This window comes from Narcine bancroftii, chromosome 5 (assembly GCF_036971445.1).
Source record: "Narcine bancroftii isolate sNarBan1 chromosome 5, sNarBan1.hap1, whole genome shotgun sequence".
NCBI classification, from domain to species: domain Eukaryota; kingdom Metazoa; phylum Chordata; class Chondrichthyes; order Torpediniformes; family Narcinidae; genus Narcine; species Narcine bancroftii.
Window position 1 is genome coordinate 63,549,310 of NC_091473.1, and position 23,434 is coordinate 63,572,743.

The window sequence follows — 23,434 nt, forward strand, 5'->3', positions numbered from 1 at the left end:
TTCAGTCCTCTGGGACCTCTCCTGTCCCCATTGAGGATGCAAAGATCTTCATCAAGGCCCCAGCAATCTCCTTACTTGCCTCTTTCAATCACCAGGGATATATCCCATCAGGTTAATGGGACATCCATCTTAATGACTCATCCATTGAAAGACTCAACCTTGCCACTTTCTTGATATCAAAATCTCTTAACGCATGACATTCACCACACTGATTCAAAGTACTTATTTGATACCTCACCCATCTCCAATCATCAATTCCTTCCATTGTTTTTAAGTGGCCCTATCCTCCACCTAGTCATCCTCTTGGTTTTAATGCAAGTATAAAATACACAAAGAAAATCCCTCTCCTTCACAACAACAAATATAGTTCATCTGGAGTTAAACAAGAAAATCTGCAGATGCTGGGGTTGAGTTCAACACATAAATGTGCTGGAGAAATTCAGCAGGTCACACAGCATCCGGAGGAAGTAAGGGGAACCAATGTTTAATGCCTGGGCATTGGTTACCCTTTACTTCCTATGGTTGCTACGTGACCTGCTGAGATTCTCCAGCTCATTTGCGTATTGCAAAATAGCACATTTCATCTCACATACGCATCACATTTCAGTCCCAACAAGTAAACCCATCACACTTACCATCCCCCTCAAACATAGACATGGCAGACACTTGTTGTAAAGTCAAGGTAAAATATGGGTCAACATGGTTCTCCTGTAAGCCATGCTTGTGTTCTGAAGTAAAAAGACAAAGCTGGAGAAACTCAGCAGGTCAAGCAGTGTCCCTTGATGAATGGCTCTAGCTCAAAACTTCGGTGATGTATTTTTACCTTTGCTATATAAAGGACACTGCTTGACCTGCTGAGCTTCTCCAGCTTTGTCTTTTTACTTTGACCACGGTGTCAGCAGATTTTCATGTTTTACTTGTGTTCTGAAGTTCTTGTTCTTCATAATCATATCAGACTCCGTCAATTCTCTCTGTATATTCCACATCTTTGTCTGTTTTTTTTTGTCAAAGAAGTTCCATAGTCACAGCTCAGATTCTATTCCTGCCTGTCTCGTCACCCAAACTGATGACTGCATTCGTCCTTGGGAGCTGAAAATCAGAACACTGTAAAGGCAGGAAATCCCCAATCAGCATTAATCATTGTTGAGGCTCAAGGAAAATGGCTCAGGAAGAGGACAACCCCCATTCAGGTCAGAAGTTCCAAGGTCAAACCAGTGACACTCACTCTCAAAGGCTTGAATAAAAGCATTGCTAGTTCTCAAATGCAGAGGCTCCCCAGTTCAATTTGCACTCTGTCAGGTGTGCAGATGGCAATATGATAGGCATTAAATGGTGAACTGAAAATCTAATTCTGCCTAGGCTCTCTTTTCTTTTTAAGAATTCATTCATTTTTGGGATCTGATATCACCGACAAAGCCCTCACTTATTGCTCTGTCCTTAATTTCCTCTCAATGCTGCAATTTCACTGGGCTGTTTCAGAAGGAAGTTACGAGTTAATTTTATTTCCTTTGGTCTGGAGTCAGATCAAGAACAAATATGGATGACACATTTACTTTCTAAAAACATTACTTTCAAAAATCCTGTAGTTTCTTGTTACCGGGACCGGTATGCACCTACTTTCCAGTTAATTAACTGAACTTAAATTCCCAGCTGCCAAAGCAATAGTGAGTCTTACAATCACTCTCACCTTGGATAGAGGTCAGAAACAGGACCTTTGGCTTATGAGGTCCGTGGCAACCATCAGCCCATTCTATATTTTATTCTATTCACATCAATTCTCCCACTCCCAGATCCTACCACTCACCAATACTCTGGGGGTCAATTTACAGCGGCTAATTAACCGTGTCTTTGGGACATGAGAGGAAACTGGAGCACACGGGGGGTGGGGGGGGGGGGAGGAGGAACCCATGCGGACATGGGGAAAACATACAAACTCCACAGGAACAGTACCAGAGTTCGCTGTCCTGGGTTTTGTTTTGCTGGAAAATTTTGCTACTCTACCTTTGTCTAGCTTCATTCATATCTACCTGAACTTAGCCTGCATCTGCTGGAAAGCATTTTATCCCACAGTACTGCCTCAGAAAATAATACCTGATCTCTCTACCCTATAACTCCACTCCATTCCCTCCTCTCCTTAATCCTTTGTTTACAAAATCATTACCAAGCTAAATATTCTCTATTATTATTATTATTATTAATACCCCTTCCTTCAACCTTCATTAGAACAGACGAAATTCCATTAATTTCCTTGCTTCCATCACAATTCAATTTAATTGAAAGTCTGTACCACAATACCATCCAATCACTTTGGTCTACATCTCTTGATCAATAATGAAAATCAACAGTTTTTGTGGGGGGACAAGAGCAATCTGCTTATTTTGTTTATGTAAAGATCACTAACCAAGTTGTGGCCACCCTCAGCAGTTATCTCCGAAATCTCAGGGTTGAAGTTAGTCACCTGCTGTTCTTACCAAGTACACATGTGCACCAAGTCTGGTTGTCAACTCTTGCTATCTAGATCTAGTGGGCACTTCGCATCAGACGGCTGAGTGTTGTGCAACTATACTTCAACACAAGTCGGTGAAAATTAAAGAAATGAAAAGTGAAAGAGATCAAAGCAAACCTTACTTCCTTATAGTCAAGCAAAGTGAGGACTGCAGAATGGGAAAGAACGGAGTTTAAGGAAAGCATATTGCTGAAACAACACTCACACTGCTTGTTCGTCAAGCTCATGGCCAATCTTCTGCGACATGTTCTTCAAAACTCCGATGCTGCCTGAAACCAACTCCAGCTGATCATCCTGCTGCTCCACGATCAGCTGTGTGCAATGATTGGCATAAAAAAAACTGACAACCCAAAAGCACGAGAAAATGTCCCTTGCCCCTCCCCTTCATAATTAACCTCTCTTTCACCAAGGTAGGGTCATGCCCTACATTAAGTCACCTATCACTAAAACATGACATGTCAACACAGACTGTTACATTTCGATAACCATTTCTGGAGTCTCCACAAACTCTTCCTTTTCTCTACAGAAAGATTCTCTACAACCCAAATCAATTTCCAGTGAGCAGTGATTCTTCCATCATCTGCTGCTTCTCCTCATATTGTTAAAACTGTTTTTCTCTTTTTGCTGGACACGATTCCTTGAATCTTTGCATTAACTCAGACACCTCATGCAAAAGGGGTGGCGCAGCTAACGTAGTGGTTAGCACAAAGCTATTATAGCCCCAGCGATCAGGACCGAGGTTCAAATCCCGTGCTTCTGTAAGAGTTTGGACATTCTCCCTGTCTCTGCATGGGCTTCCTTTGGGGGCTCCAATTTCCTCCCACTGCTCAAAACGTCAATTTGGTATAATTTGGGGGCATGGGGTTACTGTGATGCATCTGTAAATTTAATTTTAAAAGGTGACTGTCATGCTTCAGCTTAGTGCTCAGCTTGTACCTGCAAAAGTGCACACTGCAGAACACACCTGGAACCCATGTCAATTTCACCCCCACCCCTCCATTTTCTCCCCCAATGCAACAAGACCTATTTAACAGTGCATCTGCTGAGATCAATGGACTCAGCACAGCATTAGAATCAAATTTGCAATGAAGATCAAAACACTCCTATCAAATGTTTCCACCACCACCTCCCCTCTCAAGCCTTTCTGGGAGGGTGTCATGAGTGAAATCGATACCATTCCCCCAACATGCATGCACTCCAAAGGATACCCTAATAATTTCAAGCGTCAACACTCTACTTTCACCTTGCTTAGTTACCTGCTGCTGGATGTTTTGGTCTTCGATAAACTGAGAATTCACAGCTTGCAGCTCTTGATCAAGTCGGCTATATTTGTCTGAAGTGGAACTTGGTCTCTGCCTTCCCTTGGTGCTTAGCAATGCCTGCACAAACAGCAAAAAAAGTTCTATTTTCCACACAAGAAAACAGAATTACGTTATACAGAAAATCACAGAATGCTCTACAGCCAAAGTAGTACATGAGAATACAAGCCACCAAGTTCAAATGTCAATGAGCCAGATTAGCTGTTTTGATGAGGTAAGGAATAATGTTTATAGATATATCCACCAGAATAATGTACAGATACACCAAAATTCTTGCTTGTTGCAGCCAAACAGGTATGCAAGATGTATCAACTGCAATACCATGCCTTAAATTTCCCTCAGTGCAGAAAAGGATAATAAAAGTAAGTACAGTTACATTCATGGAAAGAATGAAGGTGGTGTTTCAATAGTGCAGACAGGAATTTTGGAGGACCCAGAGTACTTTATGACTAGATCAGTAAGGGAAGTTCAAGATGCTGGTTAACAGATAAATATTAATGAGAACATCGGCGAGAACTCCCCGTGCTCTTTATAGTGCTGTGGGTTCTTTTATGTACACTACTGGAGTAGGACAGGGCGGGGATGAGGCAAAATGATCTCTCTGTTAACGTCTTGTCTAAAAGACAGGAAGCTCGTACAGTTCAGATTGGTTTAATTGCTGATGATCCTGGAGGGAGATTTGAATCCACAATCTTTACCCTTCAAGGCAAATAAAGTCACAATTATTCAGTATGGAAATAGGCCCTTTGGCCCAACTTAGCCAAGCCGACCAAAAAAAAAACCACACCTATTCTAGTCTCATCTGCTTGCCATTTAACTCGTATCCCTCAAAACCTATCGTATCCATGCATCTGTTTCTTAAAATATTACAATTGTCCCTGCCTCAACTACCCTCTCCAGCAGCTTGTTCCATAACCCACAACCCTCTGTAAAAAAAAAAAAGGCCCTCACTGAACAACAGCTGAGTGACACGGTGCTGGCCCAGGGGAACATTTTGTGCATCAGAACACTGGGCCAAAAGGTTGAGTCCTCAACATTCCATGGGATGGAATTCCTAGCTGTGGTTTTATAGGCAGAAATTAAGAGCCTTTTCCTCTCCTTGGGTTCTGGAGTCAACCATCCAACTATCCCAATTAAGCCAAAAGCCCATCAAATGAAGTCACCATCCTGGAGACACATAGAAAATTGCAGATGCTGGAATCTGGAGCTAAGCACAATCTACAGGAGGAACTCAGTGGGTCAAGCAACGTAACAGGGAGAGAAAGGATGATGTTTTGAGCCAAATTTCTTTGTTCAAAACGTTAAACAATCTTTTCCCTCCCACTGATACTGTTTGACCCAAGTTATCCAGCAGATTGTGTTTGGCTTGACGCCATCAAGCTTTTAGCCTGGACACCTTGGTTCCTCACCAATCTGTAATATATTATTAGGGGCATCTGTTCAAATAAGGAAGCCTTCTGAAGGGGCAAATAATGTAGCTTCAGCGGAAGTGATTTTAAGGTAAAGGTTCCATTATTATCATGTAAAACTAAATTTAGAATGTAACATTCATGAAATTGTCTCCATAGAGTCGTCACCTTGTCCAGCACCTGGTGTTCCTCGGCAGTCTCCCCTTCAAATATTTCCCAGTCCTGAGGTATATTCAGCCTATTAGTTGAGGAACATGTGATTCTGATAAAACAATTAACTAATGGAGGAACTCAGTGGGTCAGGCAGCATCCTGAAACTTTGACTGACCATTTCTACCCACCGAGCTGCCTGACCTATTGATTTCCTCTAGCAGATTGTTTGTTCAAAATTCTAGCATCTGTAGAATTTGGTTTTTTTGGGGTTCTGATTAACTGTGATAAAGTGGGCATGTGTTCCCTACCTGCAGGTTGATGTGTTGAGAAGTGCTTTAATTTTCCAGGTAAGTGATTCCGAACTAGGGAACAGAACTCGAGGCTAAACTGCACAATCCTGAAAGAGTGCTCACGTCATTGGCAATGATCTCATCAGGGAAACCCACTAGGAGGCTGCGGCTTGTTTACCCCATTGACAGTATCCAAAGGCTGTGGAAAAATTCTAGCTGCGCTGCCTATTGAGGACAAGGCTTCACAATCAAAAATAAAGGTCTAATGAAAGCCCCACACCTGTCGGTTTTTCTGCTCCACCAATGCTTGCATCGAGGAACTAGACATGTGATCTTTCATTTCCTGTGAATACAATGAACAGATCAGGTTTTGCTTTAGCAGACATCTGCAAATTTCACGCAGTTCAAACCTTCACCCTGACCCACCCCTCCATCAGCACTTCCCACTGCCTCAGCAATGCAGCCAATAAGCGAAAGAATTCATCGGCCACATTCTTTTCTCCATCTTCGCATGAAAAAGAGAATTTATTAGCATGAGATCATGCACCACCAGATTCAAGGACAATTTTGTTCCCATCTTTATCAGACTCCTGAAAAAAAACATCAATTTTGGCCCGCAAGATAATTTCAAAAATGTATTAGAGGTGGCCCGCTGGCCGCCGTGCCAGTATAGCGCATGCACAGCTAATACTATAAATCCCAGAATGCATTGGTGTCAGCCCGCTAATCGCCCCCACCTCCTCTGTTTACGTTGCAGGGTCTCACCATGGACTCTGGTTTTGGGGCCTGGCCAGTGTCAGGGGAAGCCAAGGCCGCTTCCCAGCGCCTGGAACCGGAGGCCTCGGGCCTGACCTCTCCAGGATCGTTGCCCACTCCCCCTCCCTGCCGCAGGCCAACCTGCGACTCACGGTGACGGGGCCGCTGATCCGCCGAGATGCCACCCTGCAGCAAGAGCCGATGCCCCCGCACTGTCGTTGTCCAACCCGATCGCCCGCAAACCCCGCCCTCCCGCACACAGGCGGGAGTTCATAAAGTATTATGAACTTTAATCTCAGGATAAAACGATCTTCCAATAGTTTCATGTCACAGTGATAAATATATTCCTGGTTAAAAATGGTCCTGCACCTGGATACAAGCTCATTAGGCATAAAACTTGAAAAGTGTGTAAATCAAAGGATATCTGTACCAATGGAAAGAGGGCATGACAAATAACCCTGCTAGAGTTCATGCCCACAATCCAAAACTATTATTAAACATTTATTTTAATAAGAAAAAGTTTAACATTACATATGTTGAAAGAAGAGAAAACATGCAGATGTTGTTGAAAATTTTCAATAAATATTTAGTTCGGCCCTCGACTTAGTCCAAGTTTTTAATTTTGGCCCTCCGTGAATTTGAGTTTGACACCCCTGCTCTATACTAATCGATCTCTCTCTGTATCTCTACAGTCTGTACTGTGTTTTTAACTGCTGAACTGTGTACAAATTGACTCGCTGGATTGCATGCAAAATAACTTCCTCACTGTACTTTGGTAAATGCAATAATAAACTTGAAAAGGAATGTTAACTATTGCACTGACCTTTAACCAACCAATTTGTTCCAATGGTGCCTACATTGATACAGTAAATGGTAAGTAGCTTTTCAATGCAAACTCTGGATTGACCCAATCACAAGTAATGTACTACAAATCTTAGGGATGGGAAGGTACAGCATGGGTTGAACACACAGCAATACTCCCTCTTAAGCCTTTCAGCAGCTCTCCCTATATATCTTTGCACTTCCCATACTAGTTGTTCTGTAATAGTGTCTACATATATCACTCACTCAACCTCTCCAAGCAAGAGCAAGACTGGAAGCATGAATAGCCTCAGATTCAAGAGTTAAACTATGCCAACAACCAAGGTAGGCCATGCAGTACTCAATAAAGAACGAGTCATAAACATATTTGCAGGAGTTATGTACCCACTCAAAATTTTTCTTCCACAGAGATCAGCAATACCATAATTAAAAGTATAAACTCTGTCAAGAACATCATACAGTATTAGCATAATAAAATCTTTCACATTTAACATATTTGACTTTGCCAATCTGTTCTCATTTCCTTGACAACTGATGGCAGGGCTGGAACAAGTCAGAGAGCTGTTTAGAGTGAAATGTAGGATTAGGAAATGAAAGATTGCAGAGGGAGATTTGCTGTTTATTTAGCCCATGCTCTACCTGCCCTTGCTTTTTGTATTTTAGTTCAGATAACACAGGATAATGACGGAGACACAAGATACTGCAGATACTGGAATCTGGAGTAAATAAACCTAAATGGGTATTCAGCAGATCAGGCAGCACCAGTGGAGACAAATGGACAGTCAACATTCTAGGTCAAGTCCCTTTGTCTAGACTGCAAGAATTGTGGGGAGGGGTCGTGGGTTAAGAGATAGCAAGTTGTAGGTGGATCAAGGCGAGATAGATTGATGGGCAGATGAAGCCAGCTGGGGGAGGGAACAGTAAAAATAGCAACAGAGAGTTGGGAGAGTGATAGGTAACAAAGGGCTACAGATTATGGAATTTGATAAGAGTGGAAGGTATGATTAGGATCAGATGAGGAGGGGATAGGGGGCAGATGAGAACAGTGGATGAGTAGTTAGGGGAACCAGGGAGAGGAATGGTGGGTGATGATAGCTGGAGTCAATTGGGAGGGGAATGAAAATGGATAACAGGAGGATGGGGGGGGGGGGGGGGGGGAAGGGTAGGTGGATTAGACAGAAGAGTATGTAAATGTTCCATTATTGTCATGTAACATACATGAAATGCTTTAACTTTTGTCTACCATAAGGCAGAGTCGCCACTTTGTCTAGCGCCCATCAAAGAAACCTACAGCACAAGGTGATCTGAGGCGGTCTCCCCTCCAAGTATTGACCAGGCCTGAGCCTGCTTAGCTTCTGAGATCAGATAATCTTAGGTGTATTCAGGCTGTTAGGTTTCTGTCCTAATGTGTTCATGAGTGTGAATTCAACCGACAAGCAATTGCATTGTACACTACCTAGATAGAATATTAGGTGCTTTCCTCCTAGTTCGCATGAGCCCTCAACCTGGCAAAGGATGAAGCTTTGGACACGGGTGGGAAGGGGAAATAAAACGATTGATCCAGATGACCATCCTGGATCTCAGCAAAGTGAAAGTTTAGTCTAAGCTTGGTATTAGCAATGCAGAGGCCACACTGAGTAATGAATGATACCTAGTTTCCTACCCTTAACTGCATCAGTACAAGTTTGGTTTTTAATTACAATCTGACTGCAGCACATTGATCTTAATTTGCATGGGATTTAAACCCATTTTCTGTTTATCAATTCAGCTTCTATGCTAACAAATTAATTCCTGAAATTAGTACACCTTTAGTAACAAAGCAGCTGTTCTCCCTCGCCTCAGAATCTTCCAACTTCTGCTCATTTGCCCCATCATGTCCTTGCCCAAAGGGAGACTGGATCCTCATCTTCCCATAGCCTAAAAGCTCTGGACCTCACTACCAGAGCTCACACAAAGTTCTCATTTTTTATGCCTTTCTTCAAATCTATCACCAGGACTTACCTTTACAATTTCTTTGGTACTAGTGATGAACGCTTTCCTTTTACACAATTCTGCTGGATCAAGGTTAAACTTGCGAGGGTTTGACTCCACGATACGTATGTTGCAGTTAAGGCAAATACATACAAAATTGATTAGAACTCCACAACAACTTGCTTTGTGTGATCTTTAATGCAGTGAATTATAAGGTGGCTTGCATGAAGGCAATCAAATTCAGCGATTATTAATCACTCACATTGAAGCATTTTTTAGTTTCCCCAATCGAGGCATATTTCCAATTCAACATAATAGTAGCCTTGGCAGACTCTAAACAGAAACACATGCCCTTTTTCATGTAACCCAACCTTTTGATACAAAAAGTGATCTCTTCCTTTTAAAACATGTTTTTAGTCAAAAGGCCAGAGGGTAATTTGACCTATTACCTTCCACCCCACCATCAGAATTTTATAAAATTGTCAAATATCATTTCTGCTCTGCTTTTACTTATCCTTAAATAAAATTAGCTTGTTCCGAATTTATGCCCATGAACATGGCAATAAAATCCTGAAGATTTGGCATAGGCTTGTGTCCTTCGAGTAGCTAAAAGGTATATACAATTTGTCTTATGGGACCTTTTATTGTTTCCTCCAGTCAAGATCTTTTCTAAGGGATAGGTGGGGGTCTACAATGACCCTGCTTACACCTAGCAAGGTTGAAGGGATTCTTCAACTGGGAAACGCACCCAAATTTATTTCAAGAATGTATTTGGTTCTCCAAGGTCCCTAAGCAACAGATCAAGAGAGAGATGGGCATCATAATTGATGAGAGATTCTGGTCAGACTAGTGTAGAGACACTGTGACAACAATGATTAATTCTAGATACAGACTGGTCAATACAACTTTCTACACCAGCTCTACCTCACACTACAAGATTCACAAGGCAAAACCAGAGGTGCCAGAGACTTGTTTCAGGTGTGGAGTGGAGTTGGGAACGTTTGTTCATGCAACCTTGTCCTGCGCAAAGGTGGACCATTTTGGCAAGATTTGGCTAATATACTAACCAGTATAACAAAAGTAACCTTTCTGCCAGATCCAATGTTGTATGTCCTTGGGAACCTCATGGACATAAGCTACAAATTAACCAAATTCAATTTGTATTAATTGCTTTGTCCATAGTAAAAATTGCAGAGCGGTGACTCCCCTCCCCTTATCAGTAGGTGGACTGCAGAGATGCACAGCTGTATTCCCAAGGAAAAAAAATCACGTACAATCTTAGAAACTGACATAGCACCTTTGTTAAAATATGGCAGTCATATCAGACGTACGCGGGAGCACAGCTGTAACCACACCCTGACAAAATTACAAATAGATAGATTAATAAAAGAAATTACATAAGGGGGTGACTCCACGGCCTCCCTGGACATTCATCGGAACCGTTAACATTGTTCTCTTTTCTTTTCCCTTTTTTTTTTAAGGGGATTTGAGAGGGAGGGGGAGAAACATCGCATGCATGCAGATTGCTGGGGATATCTGTACATTTTGAAGCAGTTTGTGATGCTATTTCTTTGTTTATTGATGGAAAATAAATAATTTTAAAAATTAGCTTGTTCTGACAATTGATTTTTTTCCGTTTGCCAACTTGGCTGCTTCTAATTCTCTTTCCAAACACTGGTAGGATTTAGTGGTTTAATAGCAACAGATGTTGCTGAAACCATGAAATGAAAACAGAAAATGGCGGAAAGGTGCTTTTAGATTTTTATTTCTGTTGTAATTTCAAATTTCAAACATTGCCATTATTTTTGCTTTCAGGTTTTGGTCTCTGCCGTCAAGTGAAAATTCCTTGTATTCTCCATTCCTCCTCTTTCTCTAAAACCTAAATCACACATTTTCACCAACTGAATTCTAAGAAAGAACTGCATTTGTTTGTTGCTAAACAGAAGTATTTTAACATTCCAGTTACTCAAATATTAGCATTGGAAATTCTGACATGGGAATTTTGCCTATCAATATTTTATTTGTACCTTTCATTGCATAGTGAACTTCATCTCCAGGCTGACACATGGCTAGCACATCATAGTTCTAATCACAAAATTACAGGATGTAGTAACACAGGAGAAGCAAAAATGATTCTATTGAAGATAGAAACGACATGTGAAAAAGTAGGTAGGTGGGTTAGTAAGTTTGTAGATGATAAAGATTGGTGGAATTGTGGACAGCGTAGAGGGTTATCAAAGAATATGACAGGATATAGGTCAATTACAGATGTGGGCAAAGAAATGGCAGATGGAGTTTAATCCAGACTTAGAAGTCTACAAGATTCTGAGAGGCATAAGGTAGACAGCCAGCACCTTTTTACCAGGGCAGGAATAGAAAGTTTAGGAGAGACATCAGGGATGTTTTTTTTTAAAAAGAGAGTTGTGGGTGCCTGGAATGCCTTGCCGGGTTAGTGGTGGAGGCTGAAACATTAGGGGCATTTAAGAGACTCTGAAACACATGGATGAAAGAAAAATAGAGGGTTACGAGGTGGGAAGGGTTTAGTTTTATTTTTGTAAGAATATATAGATCGGTAAACATCAAGAGCCAAAGGGCCTGTACTGTGCTGCAGTGTTCTATGTTCAGACAGCATGAGGTATTTCATTTTGGAAGGTCAAATGTAAGGGGGATGTATACAGTCAATGGCAGGATTCTTAAAAGTATTGATGGGCAGAGGGATCTGTGCATCTGGAACCATAGATCCATGCAAATAGATAGGGTGATAAAGAAGGTATACAGTATGTTTGTCTTCATTGGGTGGCCACACTTGGAATACTTTGTGCAATTCTAGTTACCCCATGACAGGAAGGATGTGAAGGCTTTGGAAAGGGTACAAAAGAGGGTTACCAGAATATTGTCTGGATTAAAAGGGACGAATTATGGTGCTAGATTGGACAAACTTGGGTCGTTTTCTCTGAGGCACTGGAATCTGAGAGGTGACCTATTGAAGGTTATAAAATCATGAGATGCATTGAAAGGGTGGACAATCAGAACTTTTGCCCAGGGGAAGAGCATCATATGCCAGATGACATGTTTAAGGTGAAGGGGAAGAAGTTTAATGGAGATGTGCAGGGCAAATATTTTACACAGAGAGTGGTGGATGCCAGCAATGGGCTGCCAGAAGTAGTGATGGAAGCAGATACAATAGTAGTGTTTAAGAGGCTTCCAGATAGATACAGGTATGCACTGCTTAATATCCACAATATGCTGTGAATTGGGCGTTAAGCGATGTGGATGTTGTGCAAACACCATATTACTGTATACAGTATACTTAGTAAAACTATGTGGGATACTAAACTTACATCAAATTAAAATGTCACTTTTTTTTTCACTTTTTAAACTTTTACGTGAACACTTTATCACACACAATTTAGCAAAGAGAATCAGGGTCATCCTCATCACTGTTCTCAACTTCCTCAGTGATCCACTGGAAGTTTCAGGTCGTATAACCTCCATTGATGAACTGTCACTCTGTAAATGCCTGAAGGACATGGCTGAGGCTCTTCTTGGGTGTTGGCTTCTTCAGGAACACGTCCAGTGTTGTTTGCCTAGTTTGCTTTTTCTTTTCTTCATAAATTTCTTTGTATGCAGCAAACACTTCATAAGCATTCCTTTCTATTAGTGAAAAGTGTTCAGTGTTTGGGTCCAACTCTTCAACAAGCTGTTAAGTCTGCAAAGAATTTGGCTAGCCCCTTAACAGTGAACTTCTTCTGCACCTGTTCTTCTCCTTCTGTACTTTCTTTTTCCTTTGACTCTTCTTCAGCTATTAGCTCTTGCTCTAGCAACTCTTCATTTGTTAGTTCCTCAGGAACCACCTCTAGGAGCTCTTTAATGTCCTCAGCATCTATGTCTAAATTCGGGTTGTTGTTTACCATATCGACAACAGCTCTATTAATCTCATCATAATTTTCAAATCCCTTAAAGTCATGCATATACTGCTTAATTATTTTTTTCCATATGCTATTCATGCACTCTTTGGTCACATCAAGGTTCTTTATGCAGTGCAAAATGTTGTACTCCTTCCAGAACTGCAGCAGTGTCATCAATTGCAGCATCAGCCTGAGCAAAGGTCCTCCTCAGGTAGTAGGTCTTGAATGCTGCAATAACCCCTTGGTCCAATGGCTGGATTAGAGGTGGTGTTTCGTGGAACAGAACTTTGATGTTGGAGTGGAGGTCACCAATGAAAGGGGGATGTCCTGGAGCATTGTCTATAATTAGCAAAATCTTGAAAGGTATGCCTTCTTCCAAGCAGTTCTTTTTTTCCATTTCACTGGCATAGCAATTGAGAAGGGCATCCTGAAATAGCATTTGTTTCATCCGGGACTTTTCAAAATCAGTCCTGTAAGGTGTGTTTGTTAATGTTCTTAAAAGCCCTAGGGTTTTCACCAAGCCAACTAAGAAATGGCTTTAACTTGTACCCAGCAACATTGTCTCCTAACAACACTGTCACTTTGTCTTTAAAAGCCTTAAAGTCTGGCACTGACTTGGTTTCCTTATGGATAATGGTCCTTTCAGGCATTCGCTTCCAGAATAAGGAGGTTTCATCCATATTAAAAATTTGCTGGGGCAAACAACCTCCTTTCACAATTAAGTTTATCCAAGGTTTCATCAAATACTTCTGCTGCCCTCGCAGGCTCACCACTCACTTTCACATCCAAAGCTAATACTAAACTCGAGATCATAGTCTGGTCCTGCTTTCCCTTTTTCCTGGAACAAGCTTCATGCTTTAGCAGTGATTGTCAATGTGCTGAGAGGGACTCGTTTTTATGTTCGATCCTCCATCCATGTAATTAGCAGTTTCTCCATATCTGATATTCTGTAGGTCCCTCTTGCATTTTCGTTAGCCTTGTAGCTTTCAAGTGGAACCAATCCTTTAACAGCTTGGAGAATTTTTTCTTTGTTTTTGAGGATCATCATTTTGAGCAATAGCAGTCATTGCTTTTCCACTTTTGTTTCACTTCCAAATCGATACTTCTCCTTGCCTCTTGCTGCTGTGATCACTAGCACTGGTTTTACTGTGCTTGGAAGCCATGATAAATAGAAAGTACAGTACCTACAAACATAAGCCTTTATATACAAAAGACACGAGATGCATATGTTGCGCGCAGGAGGTTGTTGCATACGTCTGGTTACGTGCGCTACATCCCATTCTCCAATGGGGATTGCTGAACTCTATTAACACAGATGACGACGTATAGGTGGTCGTGCATTGACCAAATGGTAAAAGTGGTTGAGGTCACTTTAGTTTGGGGAAAGAAAGAAAGGCGATATTTTCTGAATTGGATTCAGATGGAAATCAGGAGGGTTAAAGAAGGCATCAGGTTGTTCTGGCAGACAAGATGAAGGAACATCCAAAGGGCTTCGACAGATACAAGAGCAAAGAATAGCAAGGGACAAAATTAATCCTCTTGAAGATCAGTGGTCATCTATACATGAAGTCAAAGAGATGGGGGAGATTTAAATTTTTTTTTGCATCTGTGTTTATCTGGGAGGTAGACACAGAGTCTATAGCAGTGAGGTGTCAATTGTACTGGTGCCCAAGAGTGTGGTAACCTGGCTAAATGATTACCAACCAGTGGCACTCATGTAAGCAGTGATGAAATGTTTTGAAAATGAGAGTGCTGAAGCACATCAAATTCTGTCCAAGCAGCAACAAGGATCAGTTCCAATTCACCTACTATAGCATCGGGTCTACAGCAGATGCCATCTCACTGGCTCTACACAAAGCCCTGGAACATCTGAGCAGCAAAGATGCATACATCAGGATGCACTTTATCAACTACAGTCTGGCAAGTCAATACTATCACAACCTCAAAATTGATCAGCAAACTTCAAGACCGAGGAGTTAACACCCCACTGTGTAATTGGATCCTGGGTTTCCTCATCTCCAGACTACATCAGTGAGGACTGGTATGAACATCTCCACAATCTCCATCAATACCAGAGCCCACTGCTCTATTTGTTATACACCCATGACTGGGTGGCTCAGTACGACAACAACACCATCGATGAATTTGCTGAGGATACCATGGTAGTGGGCTGTATAAAAAGGGACAATGAGTCAGCATACAGGAGGGAGATTGAAAACTTGGCTGAATGTTGCATCAACAACAACCTCACACTCAATGTCACCGAAACCAAGGAGCTGATTGCTGACTTCAGGAAGGGAACACCAGAGGTGTATGATCCAGTGATTATTGGGGGATCATAGTTGGATAGGTGAGCAAATTTAATGTTCTTGGGTGTTTTTTATCTCAGAGGATCTTTCCTGGACCAAACACACTAATGCATTGTGAAGAAAGCACATCAGCACCACTACTTTCTCAGGAGTAAGCAGAGGTTTGGTACGACATCAAAAAACCCTGGCAAATTTCTACAGATGTGCGACAGAAAATGTGCTGACTGGCTGCATCATGGTCTAGTATGATACCCCTAACACCCCCGAGCGTAAAGTCCTGCAAAAGGTAGTGGACACAGCCCAGGACTTCACAACCCTCCCCACTATCATGAACATCTACATGGAACGCTGCCATTGGAGAGCAGCAGCAATCATCAAGGATCCACAGCACCCAGCCCATGCTCTGATCTCGCTGCTACCATAAGGAAGGAAGTATTGGTGCCATGAGACTTGCACCACCAGGTTTAGGAACAGCTGCTACCCCTCTACCAGACTCAACAACAAACTCAATCAGGGACTCATCACTTTTGCACTTTATTGATTTTTAAAAAATCTGTCTTGTAGTTTGTTTACATTTCTTTATTTGTTTACACGTGTGCGTTGATTACAGTTTTTTGCGCTACCAATAAGTGGTAACTCTCCCTTGCCAGCAGGAAAAATAATCTCAGGTTGTATGTGATGTACTCTGACAATAAATCTGAATCTGATGCAAAGAAAAGCAAATGACCCTATACAGATTACAAAGCATGAGATGCTTGCTGTCTTGAAGTAAAGGATGGATAAATCCTCAGACATCCCCTGGACCTTGAGGGAGGCTTGTGCAGAAACTGTAGGGGCCCGCGCAGAGGTATTCAAAACTCTCTTAGCAACAAGTGGGATGCCAGAGAATTGAAAGATAGCTAATGTTCTTCTGTTGTTTAATAAAGACTCTAAGAATAATCTGCATTATTATAGGCCAGTGAGCCAAATGTCAGTAGTGGGTGAGTTGTTAGAAGGTACTTGGATAGAAATGAACTGATTAGGAATAGTCAATATGGTTTTCTGCATGGTAGGTAATGTCTAACTGAACTGAGATTTTTATTGAGGTTACCAAAAAAGTTGAAGAAGGAAAGGCAGTGGATGTTGACTTCATGATTAAGGTCCCACATGGGAGCTTGGTCAAGAAAGTTGTAACTTGCCGTTCAGGATGAAGTAGTGACCTGGATAAAACATTGGCTTTGTGGGAGAAGCCAGAGAGTGGTAGTAGATGATTGCCTCTCTAACTGGAAGCCTGTGACTAGTGGTGTGCCTCAGGAATTGTTGTTGGATCCATTGTTGTTTGACATCTATATCAAGAATCTGGATGATAATGTGGTAAACTGGATCAACAAGTTTACAAAAGACACTAAAAATTGGAGGCATTGTGGACAATGAGGGAGGCTCTCAAACTTGCAGAGGAATCTGTACTATCTGGAAAAATGGGCTGTAAAAATGGCAGATGGTATTTAATGAGGACATGTGTGATGTATTGCACGTTGGGAGGACAAACCAGGATAGCATAGTAAATGGTAGGGCACTGCACAGTGTGATAGAAGAGGGATCTGGGAATAAATACATAATTCCTTGAAAGCGGTGTCACGAGTGGATAGGGTCGTAATGAAAGTACAGTGGCCTTCATAAATCAGTATTGAATATAGGAGTTGGGATGTTAAAGTGAAATTATATAAGATAATGGTGAGGGCATATTTGGAGTACAGATGCACAATCCTTTAACCAGAACCCTTGGGGGACAGTGTGTTCCAAATTTCGGATTTTTCTGGATTTCAGAACAAAAGCCAGCTGCTCCAGATTTAAGGCCACCCGAATTGTGCTGCCATATCCACCCCCTTCCAGTCATGCTGGGGTCTCTCCCCCCCGCCCACTCGAGTCGCTACCCCTTGCCCACCCAATTGCCGTCTCTTTCCCCCTAGCCCGCCCAAGTCGCGCTGCCGTCTCTCCTCCCCCCCCCCTTCCCCACCCAACCTAGTCGCGCTGCTGTCTCTTTTTCTCGATCTCCCTCCGCTGTACCATCACCAGGAAAAAATGCCGGTTTTTGAAGCTTTCCGGATTTTAGATGTCCGGATAAAGGATTGTGTACCTGTATTATGTGCAGTTTTTGTCACCTACCTACAGAAAAGATATCAATAAAACTGAAAGAGTGCAGCATAAATTTATAAGAATGTTACTGGGACACAAGGAGCTGTTATACCAAAGGTTAAATAGGTTAGGACTTTATTCCTTGGAGCTTTTAAGAATGATGGCAAATTTAATAGAAGTATAGGGGAAACGTCTTCACTCAGAGGGTAGTGAGAGTGTGGAATGAGCTGCCAGCAGAAGTGGTAGATGTTGGTTTGATTTCAACTTTTAAGAGAAGATTGGATAGGTACAAAGACAGGACAGGTATGGTTCCTGCAGATCAATGGGACTAGATGGAACAAATAGTTGAGCGTGGACTAGATGGGCTGGAAGACTGGTTTCAGTGCTTTGATGTTCTATAGTTCTGTGTGGTTGGCACTAATCGTGCATCCCTGTTTGCCTCTGAACTGTTATAAAGGGTCAACCACATTGGTGGGTCTGGTGTCAAGTCCAAGCCATCCTAGGTATGGATGAACCATACATATTTTACACAACAAACCTGTAATTTTGTGATTCTTGTTATAAGCTTTTAAAAAAATCTCATCTGTTTTATTGAGATTCTTACTCAGGTCTCTGAATCATGGTTCAGCATCCAGGCTGCCATTCCAGTAACATAACTGCCATACAACAATATTTGTACTTGAAATATGTAAAAATATAGGACCCCAGACAGGCTGAAAAGAAAGGACCTCTTTCTCTTTGTAGAGGGCTTCATAATTATAGATTTAATGTATATAGTAAGATTGGTGAAGAGTCCAGTAAAAATCCACTGATTGGTGTGTTCCTGACCTTGCTCTTCAAACTGGGTTCTGGTCCAAAACTGACTTTGGATAATGCAAATGTCACAAGCACTTAATGGTCAGGAACAACTGCATCTGGTTTGGGAATAGTCAGAAAGGTGGTGGGGGGGGCCTCCGTTCATTTGGACTGATGAAGAGACCAGTGTACTTCTCGAACTCAAACAGAAATATGCAGAGACATGGGGCAGCTAGCAACTCAATAGAAGATAGCGAGTGTGCTGCAGAAACCATCAGCATGTTTAAAATGTATTTGCATGAGCACCTGATGTAGTGTTACCTTCAGGCTTAAAAACTAGGAATAGGGAGTCACCTAAATGACTTTTATTTCCTCCAAATGAATGGAGATCAAAATCGCATAGAATTCTGTGATGAACTAAAGTTCCCCACCCCGAGTAATGGAGTCCAAAATTTGAGGGCATACATTTAAAGTAAGAGGAGAAAGATTTAAAAGGAAGCTAAGGGGTGAATTTTTCACAAAGAGGGTAGAGGATATGTGGAATGAGCCACCAGTGGAAATGATGTGTTTAAAAGACATTTAGACTGGTATTTGAACCTTCAAGGTTTGGAAGAATGCAGGCAAATGGAACTAGCTTGGAAGTGTCATTTCTATTCCGTATAACTCCATGATTAAAGTGCATTACAAATAATATGCTGCAGAAACAAAGTAATTTGCAATTCAGCACAAAGTTACACCAATAGCTTTTGAAGAGGTTTTGACAGGTAACGGCTCTATAGATAAAAGAAACTCTTAGGGCATACCGGACAAACTGGACACATGGTATTGACATAAACCTTGAAAACTCTTACCTCTCATTAGCTGATGCAATGTCAACAAGTCAGAACCATTAGAAGAGTGACAGAAATTACTTTAAAGGGAATATCAAGGCACTGCACCTACAGTTAAAGGATATTAATAGTCTCATCAAGATCCTCCAGGTCCCACTCAATACTACGAAGACTGTTCCTCAGCTCATTGGTTGTCCAGTCACACTCTTCCTTGCTGGCTGAAGAGGGATCAGTCAGGAGTTCATTCCATCGTTGGTACAGCGCTTGGGAAGTATTGACTGCTTTTTGCACTTCACTGCAAGAAGACATATTGGTAAACAGATGTGTTTTGACTACACAGCATTAACAGTGACATATAAGGGGCACAGTGGAGAAAAATCTTGACAAAATGGGGTAAAATTGAACTTGCAGGAGTAGGGGGGGATGTGGGACACACTGGCACCAGTGAGCAAGGGAAGAACAGTTGGTGCAGTGAGGTGATGGCACAAAGGGGGGGGAGCAGCTTCGGCAGTGTGAGGGTAGGGAGCGGAGAGAAGCATATGGAGGAAAGGATTAGTGAGGGGTAAGTGTAAAACAATAGGGAATGGGACAGTCGTAAGGAGTAGGATGAAGGTGTATGGGCAAAGGACAAGCAGTGGGGAGGGTGGTGAGAGTGTGGAGGGAGATTGTGAAGGGAGAGAATTTGGGAAGGCAAAGAGAAGAGAAAGCAACAGTGATGAAAGGAGGCTAATGGTTCAGGGATGAAGGTGAGCAAAGGTGTGTGGGGTAAAAAGACATCAGTGGGAGAGATTTGGGAGAGTGACTGGGGAAGGAAGGGGGGAATTAGATGGGTGTGTGGATGGAAAGACTGGAGGGGAAGGGGCTGATGGAGAGGCAAAAGTGCAGTGGTGGGTGGGGCCGCGGCGGGGCCGCGAAGGGGCCGCGGCGGGGCCGCGAAGGGGTCGCGGCGGGGCAGCGAAGGGGTCGCGGCGGGGCAGCGAAGGGGTCGCGGCGGGGCAGCGAAGGGGTCGCGGCGGGGCAGCGAAGGGGTCGCGGCGGGGCAGCGAAGGGGTCGCGGCGGGGCAGCGAAGGGGTCGCGGCGGGGCAGCGAAGGGGTCGCGGCTGGTGCAATGGGTAGCGGGTGTAAGTGAGAGGATCATTGGGGCAGGATGTGTGGGAGCACAGAGTTTATATGTTTGTGTCAGTATTAAAGGCAAAGTTAACAAGCAATGAGAAATTTGGTTTTCAAGGAATATTTGGGATCTGGTTAAGGTGTATAGCAGGTATAGGCTATGAGGAGCAAATGAGGTACTTGTGAAGTTCATAAAATGTAAGAAAAAACTTAAGGAGGAAGTCAGGAGGGCTAAACGAAGGCTTGAGGTTGCTTTGGCAGTCAATGTTGAGGAAAGTCCTAAGAGTTATCAGAGGTATATTAAAAGTAAAATGATTTTTAAAAAATTGGTCCCCTTAAAGGTCAGAGTGACAGTTATGTATGGAGGTTTTTTTTTGCATCAGTATTTTCTCAGGAAACTGGCAGAGTCCAAGGAAGTAAGGAAAACAAGCAGCAAGGCTGTCTTAAATAAGGGTGGATAAATCCCCAGTGCACGACAAGATATTCCCTCGGACCTTGAGAGGGCTAGTGTAGAAAATTGCAGGGGCCCTAGCAGAAATATTTAAAATGTCTTTAGCCACTGGTGAGGTGCTGGATGATTAGAGGGTTGCTCATGTTGTTCCATTGTTTAAAAAAGACTCCAAAAGTAACCCACAAAATTATAGGCCGGAGAGGCTGACATAGATAAATTATTGGAAGGTCTTCTTAAGGATCAGGTATACAAGTATTTGGATAGACAGAGACTGATTAGGGATAATCAGGATGGCAGGTCACATTTAACCAATCTTAGAGTATTTCAAGGAGGTTAGCAGGAAAATTGATGAAGAAAAGGCTATGTATGTTATCTACATGAACTTTAGTAATCCATTTGACAAGTTTCCACATGGAGGTTAGAAAGGAAGGTTCAGAACCTTGTATTCATGGTGAGTACTAAACTGGATTTGATATTGGCTATGGGGGAGAAGCCAGAGAGGTGTAGTGGATGATTGCTTCTCAGACCAGAGGCTTGTGATTAGTGGCATGCTTCAGGTATCAGTGCTGGGACCATTGTTATATGTCATCTATACCAATAATCCAGATGATAAGGTGGTAAATTGGATCAGCAAGTTTGTAGATAATGCAAAGATTGGAGGTGTTGTGGACAGCAAAGGTTTTCAAAGCTTGCAGTGGGATTGAGACCAGCTGGAAGAATGGCAGATGGAGGCATTGCATTTTGGAAGGTCAAACCAAGAAAGGAAATACACAGGGACTGAGTGCAGGAGATCAGAGGGATCTGGAATACAGATACACAATTCCCTAGAAGTGGTGTCACATGTAGATAGAATTGTAAAGAGAGCTTTTGGCATATTGACCTTCATAATCAAAGAATTGAGTACAAGAATTAGGATGTTATGATAAAAGTTGTCATTGGTGAAGACAAATTTGGAGTATTAAGTGCAGTTTTGGTCAGCTAACTCCAGGAGGGAGACCAATAAGATTGAAAGAGGGCAGAGATTTACTAAGATTATCCCAGGACTTCACGAATTGAATTACAGGGAAAGGATAAACAGGTTAGGACTTTATTGCCTGGAGTATAGAAGAATGAGGGGAGATTTGATGGAGGTATACACAATTATGAGGGGTTTAGGTAGAATAAATGCAAGTAGTCTTTTTACACTGAGAATAGGTGAGGACATGAGTTAAGGGTGAAAGGGTAAAAATTTTGGGGGGGGGGGGGAAACGTTTGGAAGAACTTTTTCACATTTAAGAAAAATTTGGACATTTACGTGGGTGGGGTATATGAGGGCTATGGACTGGGTGCAGGTCATTGGGAGCAGGCAGAATAATAGTTCGGCACGTACGAGAACAGTCAAACGGCCTGTTTTCTGTGCTATAATGTTCTATGGTTAGTGGTGGGAAAGGAAAAGATGGGGTGAGGGAAGGGTGCGTGGAGGAATGGGTAGTGGTGGGATGGTTAGAGAGGAAAGGTTAGGGGACGGGAGGGCGTGCAGGGGAAAGGGCTGCGGTGGGGAAGCCGGTGTGTGGATAACTGAATGGGGAGGTTCGGGGCGGAATGGGAAGGTGGGAGCGGGAGGGATTACTTCAAGCCCCGTCCGCACTACCCAAAGGCGCTACTGACCCTTTCACCACGAAAAAGGGATCCTCCATCGACATGGCGGCAGTCGGTAACCGTAAACCTAGCAAGAAGCTGCGACGATTCCAGTGTACGCTCCACCCCTCAACAGTCGAGTCAATCTTCAATCCTTCCTCGCCGCCATCTTGCTGCCAAGAAGCACTGCCGGGTCAGAGGGTGTCCGTTGCCCCGGGTTACGGGGACTCTTTTTCGTCCCGGATAGCACAAGACCAACCCACCTTGGATGAAGGGGAGGGGGGGAGTTGATTTCTGACTCGTTCAGCCCTCCTTGCTCTTCAAAGGCCACCCTGGTGAAGCCTGTGTGCAGAAGGGAAAATTGGAAAGGACTTTGGATCTCTCCTCCAGACAGAACCTCCATCCCCAATATCTGAGAACTCAGGAGCTGCTTCAGACCATCAGAAGGTCCGTGTGTTTTTAAAAAACCCTCCTTCTTCATAATTAATGTTAAGTGGGCTATTGATTTGCAAAATGTAAGGAAAGTTTTTGGTTTCGTTTATGAAGTATTTGTGGACTAAAGTTTGTAATCTGGCCGACAATTTGTTCCAGTGTTAAATTGTTTAATGCCATGTGTGCCGAAATGTAGTGAGAAACGTTGCTTTGCACACTATCCAGGCAAGTCGACCCATTCCTGGTAAGGCAAATAGTGCAAGAATATAATGGGTGGTGTTAGAATAAAACAAAGTGCAAGGGACACTGAAGAAAAGTACAATCGGGAGTCTCCTGCTGGCAGAGCAGGGAGTAAATTGCTTTTAGGCACTCCTCCCACCTTTTAAGCTCTATTTCACTTTTGAACAGCCATGTAACTTTTATTCAGAAAAAAAGGACCTCTTGTTCAACTTCTGAAAATGTCTATTATAAATAAGGGTGCATCTTTTGCAAAAGGTAAGAAAGGGAAAAATGGAAAGAATGACAAAGGACACCGAGGACCAGTATCTCTCTATTATGGAATCGATGTCTCGAGTGGAAGCTGCCAACTTTGGAAAAAATTGTGCTTGATTTGAGAGATTCAGTTAAAGAGACTGATTCA

At 42.5% G+C, this 23,434-nt stretch overlaps 2 protein-coding genes and 1 long non-coding RNA gene across 5 annotated transcripts in view; 2 read left to right on the forward strand and 1 right to left on the reverse strand.

The window, feature by feature from the left end:
* The window catches only part of kiaa1614 (KIAA1614 ortholog), a 170,323-nt gene extending 164,236 nt beyond the window's left edge, over nt 1–6,087 (forward strand). The window contains exon 7 of one of the 2 annotated variants that reach the window (XM_069937605.1): nt 5,735–6,087. The gene's annotated coding sequence lies outside the window, so the exon portion shown is untranslated. Of the gene's footprint in view, nt 1–1,011; nt 1,355–5,734 lie in introns of those variants that run through there. The other variant, XM_069937602.1, reaches the window with a different exon arrangement.
* LOC138763447 (syntaxin-6-like) overlaps nt 1–23,434 on the reverse strand; it is a 48,215-nt gene that overhangs the window by 18,322 nt on the left and 6,459 nt on the right. For both annotated transcript variants that reach the window (XM_069937609.1, XM_069937608.1), the window contains exons 2-7: nt 22,393–22,704; nt 19,309–19,478; nt 9,257–9,351; nt 5,958–6,020; nt 3,763–3,885; nt 2,712–2,818 (exon numbers count right to left, since the gene is read on the reverse strand). In XM_069937609.1, the coding sequence (XP_069793710.1) occupies nt 2,712–2,818; nt 3,763–3,885; nt 5,958–6,020; nt 9,257–9,351; nt 19,309–19,478; nt 22,393–22,427 (593 nt within the window). In that variant the 5' untranslated portion in view covers nt 22,428–22,704. The remainder of the gene's footprint in view (nt 1–2,711; nt 2,819–3,762; nt 3,886–5,957; nt 6,021–9,256; nt 9,352–19,308; nt 19,479–22,392; nt 22,705–23,434) is intronic.
* Nucleotides 22,590–23,434, forward strand: part of LOC138763448 (uncharacterized) — a 118,355-nt gene continuing 117,510 nt past the window's right edge. The window contains exon 1 of the long non-coding RNA XR_011357569.1: nt 22,590–22,809. This is a non-coding gene — a long non-coding RNA (uncharacterized lncRNA). The remainder of the gene's footprint in view (nt 22,810–23,434) is intronic.